Source organism: Rhinoderma darwinii, chromosome 1, assembly GCF_050947455.1.
Source record: "Rhinoderma darwinii isolate aRhiDar2 chromosome 1, aRhiDar2.hap1, whole genome shotgun sequence".
Taxonomy (NCBI): domain Eukaryota; kingdom Metazoa; phylum Chordata; class Amphibia; order Anura; family Rhinodermatidae; genus Rhinoderma; species Rhinoderma darwinii.
The window spans coordinates 606123995-606143940 of NC_134687.1; the positions used below are offsets into that span (position 1 = coordinate 606123995).

The 19946-nt window shown below is 42.4% G+C and overlaps 1 protein-coding gene across 2 annotated transcripts in view; it reads right to left on the reverse strand.

The window, feature by feature from the left end:
- MYO5B (myosin VB) overlaps nt 1–19946 on the reverse strand; it is a 230548-nt gene that overhangs the window by 116598 nt on the left and 94004 nt on the right. For both annotated transcript variants that reach the window (XM_075840980.1, XM_075840976.1), the window contains exon 5: nt 4401–4557. In XM_075840980.1, the coding sequence (XP_075697095.1) occupies nt 4401–4557 (157 nt within the window). The remainder of the gene's footprint in view (nt 1–4400; nt 4558–19946) is intronic.

Below are 19946 nucleotides of genomic sequence, written 5' to 3' on the forward strand. Positions count from 1 at the left end.
AGAATATAGTTTTAACCCCTTGAACCGCCACCATGCGGTGATACATAACCTGACAATATTTCCAAACATTCTCCAGTATGTTTTTTTCAAATGCAGCAATATCTATAAAATCAACTTTTAAAACGGCGCACACTATATGCTAATAACTCATTAAAGGGTCATGGGGCGGTTCTGCTATCCTGAAGAGTCACACAGTGCTGCCTCCAAACCCACCTTTCCATGCTTGATTGACATCCCCCGGCTGTTATACATCACTACTCCTCCAACTTTCTCGGATGCGCCATTGCCTTGTACTACTTGGGCACGCACCGTGCAGCGAGGTGTACTCTGCCCGGCTTCACAGCACATGCCAGTACAAGGCAACGGCACATCTGCAAGAGTTGGAGGAGGCTGCCAGTGATGTACAACAGCCACGGGGATGTAAATCAAAATCTCGGGAGCGCAATTTAAATTTTCGCCTCAGGCAGCAGAAAAGCTAGAATCGGCCCTGGGGGAGGGACAGCATTTGTAGGGGCGGGATAGGGCTAGCAGGCGTGCGTCACAATAGGCACGTCTGCTAGTGGTAGAAGTTAGAACACGCCTCTCTGATGATACACGCACCGCCAGAGACTAACAGGAAATCAGGGCGGTGGTCACGCGGTGAGGTTAGTGTGGTACTCGCCTCCTGTCCAAGCCAACTTTAAACTGATCGGCCAACGCTAGGGAGGGATTCAATTCATTATATAGCCAGTGGGGGTCCAAGTAACTCACTGCAGAGGACTCTATGGGGGATAATAATATCCCTCCATAGAGCTCTTAGCAGTCAGACTCTCAGCACCCCCTGCTGTATAATAAATACTGAGGGCTCTATGGGGGATGGGGGGGATTACTCCCCCCTTCGTAGAGTCTTCTGCAGTCACTTACATGGTTAGACCCCCCCTTTCAGTATAATCCCCCCCCCCCTTCCCTTAGAGCCCTCAGTAGTTACTAATATATTGCAAGCGGAGGTTGTCTGACTGACTGCTGGGGGCTCTATAGGGGGGGGGGGGTCTGAGCGACTAACTGCCGAGGTCTCTATGGGAGGGATATCCCCCCCCACGGAGACGTCAGAGTCAGACACTCAAACACCCCTATAGAGCCCTCAGCAGTCAGTCAGACAATTTGACCTCCCCTTGCAATATAATCTCCCCATACAGACCTCAGTAGTTATTTTACTACAAGGGGAGGGGTGTCTGACTACTTAAAGGCGTTGTCCCATTAGGGACATTGATGGCATACCCACAGGATATGTCATAAATGTCAGATAGATGCGGGTCCCACCTCTGGGGCCCACACCTATCTCTAGAACGGGGCCCCCAAACCCCCCGTTCTACCTCTTTCCGCTCTCGCTGCCTCCCGGCCACTTTCTGACTTTATGGTCGGGAGTTCGGAAAACAGCGTAGCACGCTGAGCTACACTGTTTCCGTAAGTCCCATAGAACTGTATGATAGCTACGGAAGCAGCCTAGCTCGCATGCTACGCTGCTTCCGTAGCTGCCATTCACTACTATGAGAGTTACGGAAAGTCCATGGTCAGGAAGTGGCCGAGATGCAGCGATAGCAGAAAGAGGTAGTACAGGGTTTAGGGGGCCCAATTCTAGAGATAGGTGCGGTTCCCAGAGGTGGGACTCGCATCTATCTGACAGGATCCACAGGATTGGTCATAAATTTCCCTCACGGGAAAACCCCTTTAAAGTGTAACTAAACTTCTAAAAAACTTCTGACATGTCATAGTGAAATGTCAGAAGTTTTAATCGGTGGGGGTCCGAGCACGGAGACCCCCATGGATCACTAAAACAAAGTGGCAGAAGTGCTCAGGTGAACGCTGTGCCGCTTCGTTTCTGATCTGCTTTTCTCGGAAAGCCGAGCAAGCGGTGTACGTACGTACACCACTCAGAGGAATGCCGATCAGAAACGAAGCGGCGCAGCATTCAATCGTGCGCTTCTGCCGCTTCACTTTAGCGATCGATGAGGGTCTCAGTGCTCTAACCCCCCACCGATTAAAAGTGCTGACATATCACTATGACATGTTAAAAGTTGTGTTACACTTTAAAGAGAGGTGTTATAATTTTTTTTATTATTATTGTTATTATTTTCTCTTTAATAAAACAGTGTATGGCTATGTTCACACGGAGTATTTTGGGGGAGGAATATCTGCCTCAAAATTCCGTTTGGAACTTTGAGGCAGATATTCCTCTCCCTGCACGCCGATTTTCGCGGCAATTATCGCGCCGTTTTTCGCCCGCGGCCATTGAGCTCCGCGGGCATAAAACAGCGAGATATACGCTTTCTCCTGCCTCCCATTGAAGTCAATGGGAGGTCGGAGGCGGAAGCGCCCGAAGATAGGGCATGTCGCTTCTTTTTCCCGCGAGGCAGTTTTACTGCTCGCGGGAAAAAGACGCCGACGCCTCCCATTGAAATCAATGGGAGGCGTTCTCGGGCCGTTTCTGCCGAGTTTTGCGACGCGGTTTCCGCGTCAAAAAACTCGGCAAAAGACCCCGTGTGAACATAGCCTATCAGTGTGTTTGGTGCAACTTTCTAAATACTTTTTATTAAAAATGATTTTTACTTTCTGAGATACAGCTGCTTTATATCCTGAATACAGAGTAGCTGTATCGAGTGCTAAAACCTGTATCCGTCAGGTCAGTGGAACTGACGGGTACAGTGTCAGCGGGTTGGGGGGGGGTTGAATTGCGTGTGAGGGGGAAGGAGGGGGGCCAAGTTGTGTCAACAGCCCAGGGCCCATGGTACACTTAATCCGCCACTGTGTACAGCAATGTCACAAATGACACGCCCGTAGACTGCATCAACTGGAAGAGTAGACTATAGATGAATGTACGTGACGTCAGTGGCAGAAGCAAATTAAAAATGGAAGCAATCATGTGACCGGCCGGGATATACGACAATCAGTAAAGTAAGTACATTGAATAATTACCTGTTTTTACAGGCTTAGATAATGTAATAATAGCTGCTATGTCCTGGAGGACCCCTTTAACGCTGTCTATAGAGAGGATTTGGAGCTTTGTGTCAGAAAAACTGAGCTCTAACTGCTACAAAGATGTATTAAAATATTATTTGGCACAGAATTTTTGGATCTCTTTAGGGGAAAAAAAATGTTGTTAAAGATGGAAATTAACTTTAAATGAACTGGTAATCTAGTGTTAAATTAGATATCAGTGGCATAAGAAAGAATGACTGATATATTTACCGAGCGGAGTCACACTTCAAACACTGCTTATAATTAAGTCTGCAATTTAATAATAGGCCCAGCTGCCCATTATCTGTGCTGCCAGACTCACCCCCTCCAGAATGCCACACCTATGATGATGGTTTATGATGCCAGGCTGAAGCATTCCCAGTAACCTAATGATGTATTTCTGTAATAGAACGTCATCTGTGCTGACATGTGGGTGTCATCCCTGGACAGCAGGCTCAGAAAAGTTGGGTCCAAGGCGTACACCTGGCACCCAGTCAGAGTTATACTCTTATGATCAGAAATTAAATGGACAGGTATTTGTAGGTTGATAGATCTTCTCAATATGTCATTCATTAAAGTAGTTGTCTAATGAAGACAAACTCTTTTTTAAAAAGAAGCCGACATAGTGATCAGTTGATTGTCATGGGTTTGGCTTTTCTAAAACCCAGCAATCAGCTGGTATGGGAAGCCCCATCTAGGCAAACAGCAGCCACTGCAGGTGAAATGTAGAATTACATGTCTATTCAATTGAATAGCCATCCCTGGATAAACCGGGTCTGCCAGAGTGGGAACAGCTTTTACAAAGGGTATCTTTGATATCCTATTAGGGTTTATAGACAGAATTTGTCTCATTAGGATAACCTCTTTAAAAAAAACAAACACAAAAACACCACAGAAGCCTCTAGATGGGCCTGCTTCCCTTGGCCAGGCTGTGTTTTTTTGATTTTTTTTACCACAGCGGCCAGATGTTATATGAATGGATGAGATATTTTATACAATTCACAGAACCGTTCAGTTTTTAAGATTTTTTTTTTCTCCATTTTTGGTTTTTCCCCCTCTATTCACATTAATAGGGAGAAAAATGCAACAGGGGAAAACAACCGGTTTTAGTTTTTTTATGCTGTACTGCCCTACAGCACAAGAAATCAAATTCACATATTAACAAACAATGTTCGAACTATAGGACACTAAATTGCAGCCACAAAAACATTTTATGTCAAAAAAGGACATTCTGTGTTACAAAATTATATTGTGTGTTCCAAAATGTTTTTGTTTATTAGGACTTCTAACTGATTCATGTGTTTCCAAAAATATTTTTTTATTAATACGAAAAGGTACAACACAGATACATGTGAAAAAAAATTTTAGGCAACGCATCCTCCTAGAATTCATATTTAAAGTCTCACCTCCATAATGGGACTGGACGCCAGGACTTTCTCTTCCACATTTGTTTCGCTGGAAGAACCCCCAACGGTGGCAAAGTACCGCATGGCATACTTGGCTGACACAGTTTTCCCAGCTCCAGACTCTCCACTTACAATGATGGACTGGTTCTTCTCATCCCTGGCAGACAAGAGTAGAGGAATAATATCAGCGGCTGTGGAGTTTATGATTGTACTTCAGCTCCTTTCATGCCACGTTCATTCGCTACATTTACCGTGTATGTTGGAAAAGCATAAACACGTACATAGGGTTTCATTAGCTTGACAGAGGCCAAAAGAGTGACCATTTGGCTTCCTTCGGGCCTGCATAAGTCATTATGTTTTTGTTTTTTTGAGGCATGGAGTAGTGGGATCCCCCAAAAATACATTTTAACATGGGAGTTTATGGATGACGTATGTCACTATGTGGCATAAGTCACAGACAGTGGCGGACACAGACTGCAAAAGGCCCCTGTGCAGATAATGTGCCAGGGCCCCCCCGCCCCCCCCCCCAATACCGACAAAGTTACCTAAACATATATATGCATATAAAAATAAACCTTACTAATAAAAATTATGAAGGAAGATTTATATTGTACATTTTATTACCAGTTTAGAACACAAGTAACACATTTTTTTCCGGGTTAAATTCTTATCTAAACTAAGTCCCTAAATGTGGGCAAAGAAAATGAAAAACCTATACTCACCTCCTCCGGCGCCTCCGTTCCCCCTCCGCAGCCCCTATCCCTTTCTGTGTTTACAAAGCTGCTGTGGTGACGCGCGGTCGATGGCACATGACCGCTGCAGCCAATCAATGCCCTCAACAGCGATTTGCTGTGGAACTACTGTCCTCAGCAGCACACCAATGAGGAGTTATTGGCAGCAGCGGTCACGTGCCATCGGCAGCGCGTCACCAGTGCAGCCTTGTACACTTGTAACACAGACCGAGACAGGAGGATGGGGGCTGCGGCGGGTGAACGGAGGCGAGGGAGGAGGTGAGTATAGTTTTTTTATTTTCTTTGCCCACATTTAGAGACTTAGGTTAAATTGAATCATTGAATATAACACAAAGCACTCATGCAACTGAGATGCAATAATTTAGATGATCTTATCATGCTTAGCTTACTGCACTGTTACCTATCAAGCAGGACTGAATCTCAATATGTCACATACGGAATGTAAAAGTATTGCCATGAGGAATCAATGAAAAAAAAGCAAAACATTTTTAAATAAATAATACTTACTATACAAAGCTAATAAACAATACTGTGTACTTAAACTTACACAACAAAGCCGAATCAAGGCAACTGAAAAGTAGTCAACCATACAATGTAGGCATAGAAAAACGTATGCAAAAGAGCAAAACTCAATCTGTTTAGGCAGATAACTGGGAATATTTGATCCTGTCATTTACTGGTCTGTCTGAGAGTTGATTGATTCACTTAAAACTCCTCCTTCTTGCCTTCCTTTCTGCAAATTCATCAATGATCTTATTCAAGTCAATCATTCTAGCACGTTCATTTTCTATGGACAACATAGCCAATCCGCTTAACCTTTCTTGTCCCATGGTAGACCGCAAGTAGTTCTTGATTAGTTTTAGTTTTGAGAACGAGCGTTCAGCACTAGCCACTGTTACTGGCAATGTCAAGAACAAAATATATGCTGTGCACACTTCTGGAAAACTTGTAGATAACACACTGTTTTCAACAATTAATAGCTTGGCTATTTCTTCTACAGTGGTCAGTTGTGCAATTTGTGATTTTAAGCACGTTCTGAAAGAAATGAGTTGTACAGGGAGAGCTGGTGAAAAGTCATTTTTGAAATGCTTCACAAGATTCTCTCCGTCATTCTGAAGTTCCTCATCAGTTGCTGACAAAAGTGAGCTGGGAAGGATTGCTTTAAATTTTTTCACTGTTGCATGAAGACTTTGGAATCTTTGTTTTAGTTGCATTATGATTGTGTCTAGACAGGAATTGTAGATGTTAACCTGGAAGTACCTCTCAGCATCGTTGAGCCGTTCATCTTGACACAACTCATCAAACTGTCGTTTTACACGTTTATTTCTTCTTTTTTCAAATATAACTCCTATGCCCCACTTTTCTGATAATTTTATGGCACTGTCTTTCGCTCCCTGATAGTCACTTCTGAACTTTTGAAAAACTTCAACTGCATTCTGAAGTAATTGTGTTGCTTTTTCTATATTTGTGTCTTTGGCTTGCAAACACTTTGAAATTGGTCCTACAACATCCAGAATCCTTGACTGCAGGACAACCATCATCACAAACTCAAAGGAGCTGATGTTCTTTTTTAGACTAGAGGCATCGTTGATGTCACTGGAATTTTTGTCTGACTTCAGGATGATTTTTGTCAGTGCCTTTAGTATATCCGTGTAACGGTACCTCAGTGCTGTGATGGAATCATTCCTGGAAGACCATCTAGTTGGACACAGTCTCTTCAGCGTAATGTTAGCAGTTTCAGATGCAGAAGATATTTCTGACAATAATGCCCATCTTTTGATACTGTTTCCAAAAAACTGGTACAATTTTTCGATTACATCATAAAATTTGTTTATTTCTGGGATGTATCGGACAGAATCGTTTAAAGCAAGGTTTAAATTGTGAGCTGCACAATGTATATACTGTGCACAAGGTTCCCTTTTAGAAATTCTTGCTTGCACGCCTGTATATATGCCACTCATGTTTGCTGCACCATCATACCCTTGTCCACGACATCTACTTATGTCAAGACCCTTATTTTCAATACTTAATACAATTTCTTTTTCAAGGCTTGCAGCGGTCTGATCCGTGATGGCATGAAATCCGAGGAAAACTTCATTTATCTTTAATGCTGTAACAGTATTCTGTTGATTTGTTTCAACTGTCACATAACGAAAAATCTGACTAAGTTGGTCAGTTTTAGAAATGTCTTGTGTTGTATCTATTATTATGGAAAAAAATGGAGAGCTCTTGATCTCATTAACAATATCCTGCTCTATCTTCTTTGACAATAAAGCAATTATCTCATCCTGTACTCTATGGCTAAGATACCGGACAGATCCCCTTGGCATTTCCAATAACTGCTGCAGAGTAGAGTCATACCTTGCTAGCAACTGAATAAAAGACAAAAAAACACCGCTGTTTGCTTGGCCTATCACTTCTGTGTGACCTCTGAAAGGAAGATTACACATTGCTAGTGTTAATGTCACATTAATCACTCTGCCAAGCACTTGCCTCCAGAAGTTTTTTTGCTTTCTAATTTCCCTTTCGTTTTCTTCATCTACAGTACCGTGACTGCGCCACTGCTGCATCAACATGCAAGCATGAATGTGCTGCATGGAGCTTTCATGATAATGCACTGCCTGTGTTAGATGGGACCAATTTCTCATACCATTCACCCATGCTGAATTGTAGGCACCACAGGTACGATCAGCAAAAAGCCAACATGGTTCACAGTAGGCACAGTCTAGTTTTGGAGAATAGCACAACCATGAACGTTGGAGCAATACTCCAGCTTGTGTTCTCTTAGTGTAAAATGTATGGGAAAAACAACGTCCTCCCTGTTTTTGGTCTCGTGGAAATGTTATGAGTGGCCTACAAGACCCCTGAGAAATGATGAATCTCTTTGTTTGACTGTCTGTAAGCTCTGATGGGAAATTACCACGGTCTGTTGGAAATTTATCAGCAATTGTATCATGACCTTCATCATCTACAAATGTTTCATCCAGATATTCTCTGGAAGGTTCCTCACTCTGACTCTCTATAGTAACTGCTTCACAGGATTCGTTATTCGACGCTGTCTCTGAGCACTCTGCATTTTCTGAAGCCTCAGTAGATATATTTGGTAAGTTTTCATTCTCCTCACCCTGGCCACTTGCCTGTGCACTGCTTTCACATTCTTCTATAAAGCTGATCTGACCACTGTCACCAGAAGTGCTGCTGCAGGGGGCTGGTATCTCACTCTGTTCTTTCTCACCCTGTTTAAGAAATGAACTAATTTTTGGTAGTTTAGCCGTCTGCGCTAACTCGTCCTTTCTTTGTCTGCGCTTTTGAGCACCACTTTTAGGTTTTGGGCCAGGCGCCATTCTGAAAAGTAGATGGTAATTTATGTTTACTATGTTATGAGTAAATATTATAGCCTATTTAACAAATATGATGTTATACCATGTTCACCTCTGCGTCAAGGTTTCCTTCATAAATGGAAACCATGGCACAGTGCCGGATTCATCAAATAACGGACACCAGCATTCCACCTCGGTGTCTGTCATTTTGACGGGAAAAATAACGCTGCATACAGCACTATTCTAGTAAAAATTACGGAATCTGCGATGGAGGCTCCGACACAGATGTGAGCACTGTGTTTGCACTTCATTCTTCATAGGTTGTCATGCCCTATATATAGCAGATTTGCTTTGCTGTGGATTTCATCTTTTGCAATGCAAAGGGGAAAAGCCATAAAAAATGCACATGGAACATGTAGCTGAACATTCCCTTTGTACTGGTGGGGGATGTACATTATCCACCATTTTTTCAGAAATGCTGCACTGGCATTGTTACAGGGGCATTCTGAATTGTATTTTTTAATGGCACCATTTTGGAGCCAAATATAGTTATACATCATGTATTGTATAACTTTTATATATATATATATACAGTATATATATATATTTTTTTTTTTTTTTTTGGGGGGGGATAATGGTTAAAAAAAAGTCCATTGTTTTGGGCTTTTTACGGGGTTTACCATAAAGTGTAAATAACATGTTGACTTTATTCTGCGCATCAGTATAATTACGGAAGTACCAAATTTATATACAGGTATTTTATTGTATGTTTTTTTTACTTTTGCACAATAAGAACTCTTTTAATTGTTTTTGTGTCGCCGCATTCAAAGACCCATAGCATTTTTATTTTACTGTTGACGGAGCTGTGTGAGGACTTGTTTTTTACAGGATAACTTGTAAATTAGTATTAGCACAAAAAAAATAAAAAATCTATAATGGTTCCATCGGAGTGTCCGTCATTTTACCTGACACAATAGCACAGCATGCTTAGTGAATAGGTTCCGTCGGGCACGGTCATGTAACGGAGATTGAATTCCGTTTTCTTGCTCCTCTGACGGAACAGGAAAACGGAATTCTGGACGCAAGTGTGAATCCAGTCTAAGGTCACACGTGGCAGCCATTGGGCGGGCGGATATATTTAGATCTCCATGCTTCAGCCAAGGGATCCCAAGCCTGGGAACTGCGGGGCATTTAATGACTGCAGCTTTGCTGCCCTGCTTACTGACTGACGTTAAGGCTTCTTCCTGCAGTGAGTGATCATCCAGTGCACACAAGACAGTGTAATAAATGACACTGTCTTGTGCACTGGAAAATGTACAACTACTGCAGTGTCAGTGCAATGATATTATTTACTATACATAAATATATATATACATACTGCCTCTCTCTCTCCATATACATACTGTCTGTCTGTAGCTGCTGTAAATATTGCAGCAGGGCTTCTCCACTCCACTAATGGCTCTCTGTGGCTGTGTGTCGCTGTCAGCTCTGCTCTGTCCACAAGTAGCCGAAGAACTGTGGAAGCGAGCAGCAGAGAGCAGAGCGCAAACTCCCCCCCCCTCTCCAGCTGAACTGCGCCTTGCCGGCGCCACATTTCACAAGAACTGAACTGTGGCAGAGCGCAAAACTCCCCCCCCCTCCAGTTCAACAGCTGATCGGCGCCCTGCCGGCGAGCAGCTATGTGTAATACACGCTGCTCGCTCTGGCAACTAATATGCCACGGGGGACTGAACTGTCGCAAAACTCCCCCCCCCCGAACAGCTATGTAATACACGCTGCGCCACGGGGGGGGGGGGGGTGCTGATGGGCCCGTAGCTTCTGTCCACGGGCCTCCGACTCAGTGATAGGCCCAGCTACTGTCCACGGGGGGCCCGCTGATGGGCTCGCAGCTACTGTCCACGGGCCTCTGTCTCAGTCCTCAGCATCGCGCAGCTGAGAACTGAGTCGGCCAGCAGAGGAACGGGCCCCCTTCCCACGCGGGGCCCTTGTGCAGCTGCACCGGCTGCACATGCGGTATGTCCGCCCCTGGTCACAGACATACGTTCAATAGCCTTTCATGACTTATATGTGAACGTATACAATTATAGTCTTTGGGTGACTGATCTGTTGAATACAGATGTCTAATAGTGGCATCCGTCACCAAGAGACTAATGGTATCCGTTTAACAGATGCGTCATGAACTCTCACGTTAATGACGTATCCATTGAACGGATACCATTATAGTCTATGGTGACGGATGCCACTGTTAGGCATTCGGCACAGCCTCTGTTTCAAAAGTAGCGCAACAACGTGATGTCACATAAGATGATGCATTGCATGTAAAGATGTCCGACCCTATGACACATCGTGCAACAGGGCCTAAGAACTTCAAGTAAATCCTCTGACCATGATAATCGAGTGGGTTTACCTGCACTTCTATGGAAAAAGCACATCAACACACTCAGGTCTGCTACATCTGAGAGTCCACGTCCCTAAACATAGTTTCAAATTAATATTCAATTCACAACTGTACTGATCCTCTGGCTGAGCCATACTATGACACAGCAACTGGTTAATGATCTCTGAACATTCATTCAACTCTTATACCGAGTAGCAAGAAGCGACAGGTCAGCATAAAGGGTGAACATTAACAAAATCCAATAAAAACTAACAAGTCTGTGTGAAATTCAGCTTTTTTTTAGTCTTCTGAATACGGAGTAATAAAATAAATGAGTCGGTTAAATGTACATGGATGCAGGAAGTTACCGCTATAGTCAGCCATTTTGAAATTATGGAGAAGAATCTTCTGGTCACCCACCTACATTCAAGTATACACAAACCCTCCCCTCCTCTCCTCATGTTGACCAGTCTTGTGTATGGTAAGGGGGTTTTACACTGGGCAATTATCGGGCAGACAAGCGTACATAGAATACTCGTTGCCGATAATTGCCCTGTGTAAACAGGGCAGATGAAGGGGCAAACGCTCGATCATCTGAAAATCGTATCGCTTTAAAAAAGTGAAATATTATCGTTGTCGGCAGCACATCTCCCTGTGTAAACCGGGAGATGCGCTGCCGACATAATAATGTATGGGGACGAGCGATCAGAGTAACGAGCACTCATCCCCATACATAGCTCCTTGTGACAGGAGCAAACGAGCGCCGATCAACGAGCTGTCTCGTTGATCGGCGCTTGCTGCACCGGCCAAAATTGGCAGATGTAATAGGGCCTTTACTCCCATAGTCACACACCTATGCCTTTAATTAGCAGGTGGTTTAGGATGTGTGTCAGACATTGATGTAAAATTTGGCAGAACATGTAAATCCACCGAGTTAGGTTTAGTAAATTCCTAACTTTTAATAAGTTCTCTGGCTCGATGCTGAATATAATGTATGTCCCTACTTCTAGCTTGTAGGTCATAAGACCTTATCCCATTAACAGAGAAATACAGAGTCATCACAAATCCATTTTTAGCTGCGGTCTCAGAGGAACCGGCTGTTAATTTACATTTACACCTTCGTTTCTCAGTAATTATCGGGCTACCTGGCAAGTACAACTGCTGCAGAACCTCCAGGGAGGCAGAGCTGTCAATCACAGCAATGAGCTTCCCTATGAATACATACATATCTGTGCAATCTCCAGTTATTTCCGAAAACAAAGGACACCAGTTCAGACTTGTTTGGGCAAAGGTCGTCATATGCTTCATAGATCTGAAGCGGCCGAGCCTGTAATTTCATGACCTTCCTAGCAGTAGGTTTAATAGGAGTACTTAAAAATGCTTTGATATAAAGAGGACCTGTCCGCTCTCCTGACAGGTCTGTTTTAGTACATATTGATATTCTCCATGAAATAACAATGCTAGAGCATCTGGTCTTAGAACTGGTGCAGTTCCTCCGTTACTCCTCCTGAAGATCTATGAATAAAGTGATAACAAGGGGTGTGTCCCTACACAGTGTGCCTGTCAGCACCGATTGGACAGGGTCAGATCGTGTAGGGACAGGTCCCTTTTAACAAAGGGAATATCACCCAGTTGTCAATTTATGCATGCATTTCCAGGAGGAACAGAGGAATGGCTCCAGCAATTTTATGTTATCGTAATGTAAGTATTTACTAAAACAGTAAGACTGTGAGACTCTACAGGTTCTCTTTAAAGCGTATGTCGACCTTTCAACATCATTTTACAGTTACATAAAGCCTTCATCAACATACAATGTTGAGTTACATTCCTTATCTTGCACGGATTCTTGCACTGATTCTGAGTAACAGCCTGTACTCCAGAGCTGTACTCACAATTTTGCTGGCTGTTATTGGTAACAGCAAGTTTGTTAACAGTCACATGCCTAGCAGCTTAGCGGAGTTCATATAATGTAATGGGACAGTTAGTTCTTCTACATCAGATTACTGTACAGTGCCTGGTATAAAGACAACACCACCTAGAAACACAAAAGCAAACTGTGCAGTCACAGAACAAGAATGGGAGGCTGGGTGACTAGAGTTATAGCTGCTGTATTGTGAATGCAGCTCTGGAGTATAATACAGGCTATAACTCAGGATCAGTACAAGATAGGTAATGTTATGTATGTACACAGTGAGTCCACCAGCAGAATAGTGAGTGCAGCTCTGTAATATAGATTTAACTCAGGATCAGTACAGGATAAGTAATGTATTTACAAAGAGTAACTCAACTTTTATGTAGACTGGATTTGTAGACTCACAGGTGGACATACCCTATAAAAGGTGTAGTGTTTTATTGCCTACGCCGAGACTTCCACACCCATTGAAAATTCACCTGGAAACAGTGTGAATACTCTGTCCTCCAGAGCCTGTTCATTCACAAGTATAGAATTTCTAGGAACGTTGAGGTAATCACAAAATGACTACACAGTCAAATCCAGACATCTGAACACAAAACTTTTGTTGCCTTTTTTTTAATTATTATATATTTTTGATGTTTGTGCCGAAGCAATGGAAAAAAAAACCCCACACATGATCCAGCTGGGAATCCCTGATCTATCGTTCCACTTATTGCAGTAACTCAGCGATAAACAGGCAGCACAGGGGAACGTGCAGTAATGTTTGTTTACTTAAAGAACGCACCGCAAACAATAACTGGGTAATCTGGCAACAAGGGCTGGGCGACCAGAGTCGACAGAGCAGAAATATATATTGCAAAAAATCTAAAATCTCGCAATTATTAAAGGGTAAGTACAAACTTAGTTTCAAGGCCACATAATATTAGTGGTGGTGGTGGTGGGTTCATGATCTAGAATGCTAGGGGTCACCATGGGAATAAAAGGAAATATTTGGAGATCTTTGGTTGGAGGCTTTGATGCTTAAAGCTTCTTTTGCTCATATAGTAAAACAAGAACACATCTACGCATTTCTTGCAACTAATGTTACGGGGGGGGGGGGGGGATGGAATTTCTCTTTAGTTTAGGAGTTTTCCGGCCATTTCAATCAATGAATCATCATTAGTATAGGCCATTAGTGGATGATCAGTGGGGGTCTGACCCACTGGGACCCCACTTGCATGGGCAGAACTGCAGTACTAGGAATACCTACACTTGTATGAACGACGCTAAGCCTGGATGAACAATGAAGGAGCCGCGGGCCCTCCAATGGTCGATCCTCTAATGATCATAACATTTATGATCTAACCTAAGAATAGGCCATCGATTGAGAAGCCTAAGAAACCCCTATAAATGCAGGTGTGCGCTTTACAGCCTGTACCCAATCACCGTCCACATAAGCAAATGGCTTAAAACTACAGACACAAAACATAGTGGTCCAGCCGGTCGACCAGAAACATCTAGTTCTCGTTAATGAACCGTTTTTCAGCTGGGCGTTACGTTTAGGCTGTTGCTTAGGTGACAACGCTCGCTCTCTACAGTCCATTCTTGCCACTTCCGTTGATTCGATGTTGCCACTTACATTAAGTGAATATAACACATATACATACTGCTTCCAAGAGAGAAAGATGTGGGACTGTACAAAGGATCGTATATTTATGGGTAATTTAAAAAAAAAAAAAAAAAAATATTCTGGTTGGAAGGGTGGGGGGTTGTTGCGGCAGTCCAAGAGGGGGATCCTACATTCATTTTTGCTCTTTATATCTTACTCAAGTTCAATCAAGTTTAAAAACATAAAAACCAAGCAATTTCATCATTTTGTGACCTCTACAATGAAGGAAGATTAATAATGTGTTCTTTTTCCGTGTGCAGATGAAAGACTCATTACTGAGGGAACAGCATTGTTTGGTATGTGACCATTGAAGTGCATTGGGGCAAAATAATTACAACCATCTGCATTCGTTTATAATTGGAGCGTCTGCATATCTGAATATTTCTGAGTAATAAAAGATCAGCGTAACTATCCGACTGGAATGTGTATATCGTCACCAAGAGCTGGTCCTGCCCTGAACACAGTCTTCATTGTTATATTACCTATATAAATAAAATAAAAAAGTAAACAGTCTATCTAATTCTAGGAAATATAAGTGACAACCAATATGGCCGCCATTACAACTCCAATATGGGCGATCACCCAACCTTCCAGCTCCCCGAACAGCAAATCGATAGAGAAATGGAGAATGCCTTATAGTGATATGTCTCTAGTAGATGGGTGTGCAAAAATATATACATTTGTTTAGTATTATTTTTTTCTCTTCTTCGCAAATGTCTAGGTACCCTTTAATTTCCTCAGCCTAGGTTTCATATGATTTAGATACTCTAATAGTGAAAAAATAAATCAGCTCCTAAGATAGGACGTTATACAAGCTTTCCCGAATACAGACCATTCAAAGACACCTCTGAATCTTGGTATACCTCCAACTTCCAACGTTAGATTGTTTTATTCATAAATATCCTTCCTGCTCTGGGGTCCTTTTTGTTCTATTCTGATACAGAACAGCAAATCCCTACCACTAGGGGGAGCTCACTGAAGATGGATTTATTATGGACTTCAATGGGAGCTGTATACATTTGTATGCAGTAACCTTAATTTGGTGGAGAACGCAGGCAGCTAAGATTTTGTAATTTTACTGTCTATGCAGATGAATTGGAGCTCTGTATCAGAAAAACAGGGATTTTAACCCCTATATAGATATATTTAATAGGCACACTGATAGAGTATTCCGTTCCGTAGATTAACAATTTTTACTGCCTGAAGATAGAACGATTAAAAATAAATTTATTAAATTGTTTCATTAAAATGAGCCATCTTAGCCCTAAATACAATGTGAACAGGCTCAGATAAGGTGGTCAGTAATGAGGAGAGGTGTGCTGATGTGATAGTATAGTTGCACACACCAAACACCTCCTCACCCCTAACGATATATTCTACTGGCACACCTCACTGACTGACAGACAATCCAACGCGTTTCAGTGCCACATATATAAGTGACACATCATCAGGGATTATCAATTCTTTTCGATGTAGTGTGTTCTTTCACTGTTAATTAAGCCGGCTAGCACAATTTTAAGACACACGATCGACGTAAATGTCTTGAGTTGGGCATAGTGGAGGATGACCTGCCAGACCTCAGAATATTGCAGGGATTATGGGAGGAAGGTCAAAGAGAAATTGGTGAAGGCCCATTTACAGATCTGAGGGCGCCTTCTACCAAATTTGCATCTTTAAATGATAATACACCCATAATACGTCATTTTTTTGACGTGGTTACTGCGGGTTGGTGCCTGGCCCAAGCCACGTCAGCACAGTGGGTGGGCCTAGGCCTGTCAAATAGACCGGAACTTTAGTGTCGTACACGCGCCGGGAGGTATAACAAGCACACAATTGTGCTAGCCGGCTTAATTAACAGTGAAAGAACACACTACATCGAAAAGAATTGATAATCCCTGATGATGTGTCACTTATATATGTGGCACTGAAACGCGTTGGATTGTCTGTCAGTCAGTGAGGTGTGCCAGTAGAATATATCGTTAGGGGTGAGGAGGTGTTTGGTGTGTGCAACTATACTATCACATCAGCACACCTCTCCTCATTACTGACCACCTTATCTGAGCCTGTTCACATTGTATTTAGGGCTAAGATGGCTCATTTTAATGAAACAATTTAATAAATTTATTTTTAACCTATATAGATATAGTAATAATTAAGCAGAACAGAATGTGGACTTAGATATGAAATGATGATAAAGTTAGAGTAGTGATTTTTAGATGTCTATGAAGACAATTCTAAAATGTCCATATTGTGCGAATATCTGTCGTGTATGTCCCGTTCCCAAGTGGAAAATCAGAAAGCACATCAAGAAATCCCTTAACCTTCGCGAAAATGGCTACAACACTGCTGAACAGCCACATTATCTGCTGCCTGCAGAAAAAGGATTTCCGTAACTTCACATTTTCTACCAGTGTACACGGCTGTGTTCATAATGTATCCCCCAGACACACATAAATTCTGATGAAACTTACATCTGAAGTGGTTACTTTGCAGATATTGTTCACTTCATCATTTGGGGTTCACATAAGGCGAACTGCTTACTGTAGGACTCTCACCTACACACAAATACATAGTAGTTTGACTGATGTGTATATATATATATATATATACTATGGTGTCTGACCATGTCCATAAGACCTGTCATAATCGCATCACTGGGGGTCCAACAGCGGGTACCCCCACCTATGCTGAATAAACAGGTCCTAGCAATGGTTTTCACATACAGTTCAGCGCTCATTCATGATCACCTCTCCAATGAAGGATTGGGAGTTCTGAAAACCCATGAGAATGAATGGGTTCTGCCACTGACTACAGCTGCCGTGGACGGTGAGGGTCTGGCAGCTGGGACCCCCACTGACGCTGTATGAACGTTTCCCAGAAGTAGTTGTCATGAACAAATGACCGCCCATATGTGACAACCTCTTTAATGAAAGGGATGTGAATTCTGAAGACCTACAAGCACTCCTGACAAGAACATATGTACCTGCCATTGTCAGGGATCTTATGACAAGTCATTTAGTGGGGCTTTGTCAGCTCTGGGACCCCTTAAGATGCAAGAATGCTTTGAAATCAATGCCAAGTATACGGTCAGATTAACATCTTAATAAAATAAATGTATTTATTTATACACACATACATACATACACACATACATACATACACACATACATACATACACACATACATACATACATACACACATACATAGATCAGCCATAACATTAAAACCACTGACAGGTGAAGTGAATAACAATGATTATCTGGTTAAAATGGCGCCTGACAAGGGGTGAGATATCAGGCAGCGAGTGATCAGTCAGTTCTTGAGGTTGATGTGTTGGAAGCAGAAAAATGGGCAAGTGTAAGAATCTGAGCGACTATGACAAGGCCCAAATTGTGATGTCTAGACAACTGGGTCAGAGAATCTCCAAAATGGCAGGACTTGTGGGATGTTCCTGGTATGCAGTGGTTAGTACCTACCAAAAGTGGTCAAAGAAAGAACAATCGTTGAACCAGCAACAGAGCGTTAGGATTGAAGGCAAAAAGGTGCCTGGTCTTATGAATCACGTTTCCTTTTACATCACGTGGACGGCCGCGTGCATGTGCGCCACTTCCTGGGGGAAGAGATGGCACCAGGATGCACTATGGGAAGAAAGCAAGCTGGCGGAGGCAGTGTGATGCTCTGGGCAATGTTCTGCTTGGGAACTTTGTGTCCTGGCATTTATGTGAATGTTATTTCGACAAGTACCATCTACCTAAACATTGTTGAAGCCAAGATTTACACAAATTTCTGGCGTAAATGATGGTAAATTCGTAAAGCCGAGGACGGCAACACCCTTTTCGCTTAGCTCGGTCCACTTTTTTTAAGTGGTGAGAGTGGAGGAAACGGCCGTTTGCGACATTTCTATGCCAGAAAACTTGCGTAGAAACATCCATACATTTCCTCCTATTTTTATAAAGGGAATTTGTAGCTCTGTATCGTTTAAAAAAAACAACCGGAGCTCTGACAACCATAAACATATAGTAAGAAACTAGAACAGAATTTTGGACCTAGTTAAATTAAAGAAAACAAAGCAGCGTTCAAGGGGGGACATTCACTTTAAGGCAGCTAGGTGTATGATTTAGAGAGTGAACAGCCCATGCACTGGCAGAAGATGAGGAGTAGCTTTTAAACCAGGGGACTCATTCGTGATTTCAGTTTTTTAAACGCTGAAACTCCACAGTCCGGCATTGATCACATGGGATATTTTTTATCTTTACCTAAGAAGCCATTTTAAATCTGTCAGGCATCTAGAAGACTCATGCTTACAAATACATTGTGTCATCCACACTTCACGTAGATCTCCAGCCAACTGGAAACTAGACTTTTTCCTTTTTTTTTTTAGTCAGCAGGGGGCGACAATGAGCGCAGGACAAAGCTTCTCCCTGAATTGAAAGATTACACAATCTGTGCTGCCTCCTGAGGCATGATGGGAATGACATTCAGAATAAAAAATATAGGATTTAGCAAAATCGACCAATCAAAACATCTTTACCATTTAACTTCACCTTAAAAAAATGTCTTCTGACATGACACAGCGACAGAAATCCCTGACTAGTTGCAATGGGCTCTGGACACTATACAGTAAACCATGCCCCTTCAATTACAAATCAGCGAGGATTCAAGCTCACTAATGACATTGTGGGACACTGTTTTAAAGATGGAATTACCTTCCAATGCTACGTGGACCCAGTTTAGTTTTAAAATCTTTATGTTTCAAAATAAATGCCCCCCCTCCCATCTGCGGCCAACGACCAAACAGTAAACTGAAAAAAACAAGATCTGCTCGGAGACGCGTTTCGCTTATAGTGGAGCGGCCGGGCTAATAGCACCTCACAGTGTGATAGATGCTCAGGGGACATTTATGTCTGTTTCAAAGTTCACATCAATTTTCCTGATTCACTTAAGACTTCAGATGTCTGCACTATATTCCTTCATTTCTTCACACCACTGTCAAGAATCTCCTCAGAAAAGTTAATTTGCTATATAGTTTGTTGGATGATCTCGTCTTATGGAAGTGTTATGTTTCCCAGTGGGCCTGACAACATCATATTAGTATATACCATGTGATTTTATTATTGCTTATGTACAAACATTAGTAAAAAAAAACATGAGTTTGTGGCCTATATGTTTATGGACTTAACCCCTTAGCGACATGCGCTATGCATGTATATATATATATATATATATATATATATTATACACATACACATACACACGCACATATACATAGTGTGTGTCTATATATAATTGTTATTATATATACACAGACATATATATACTAAGCTGTGATGGCGCAAGTTTAGGAGCTGAGCCCACACCATTGGCAGCGGGTGTCACCTATAAATTACAGATGACATCCTGCTGCAATAGCCTTATTAGATAATGACACACACACACATAGACACGTAGATAATGCCACAGTGCCCTCTGAAGATCATGCCACATTGCCCGCTGTAGATCGTGCGACTATGCCCTCTGTAGACCGTGCCACAGT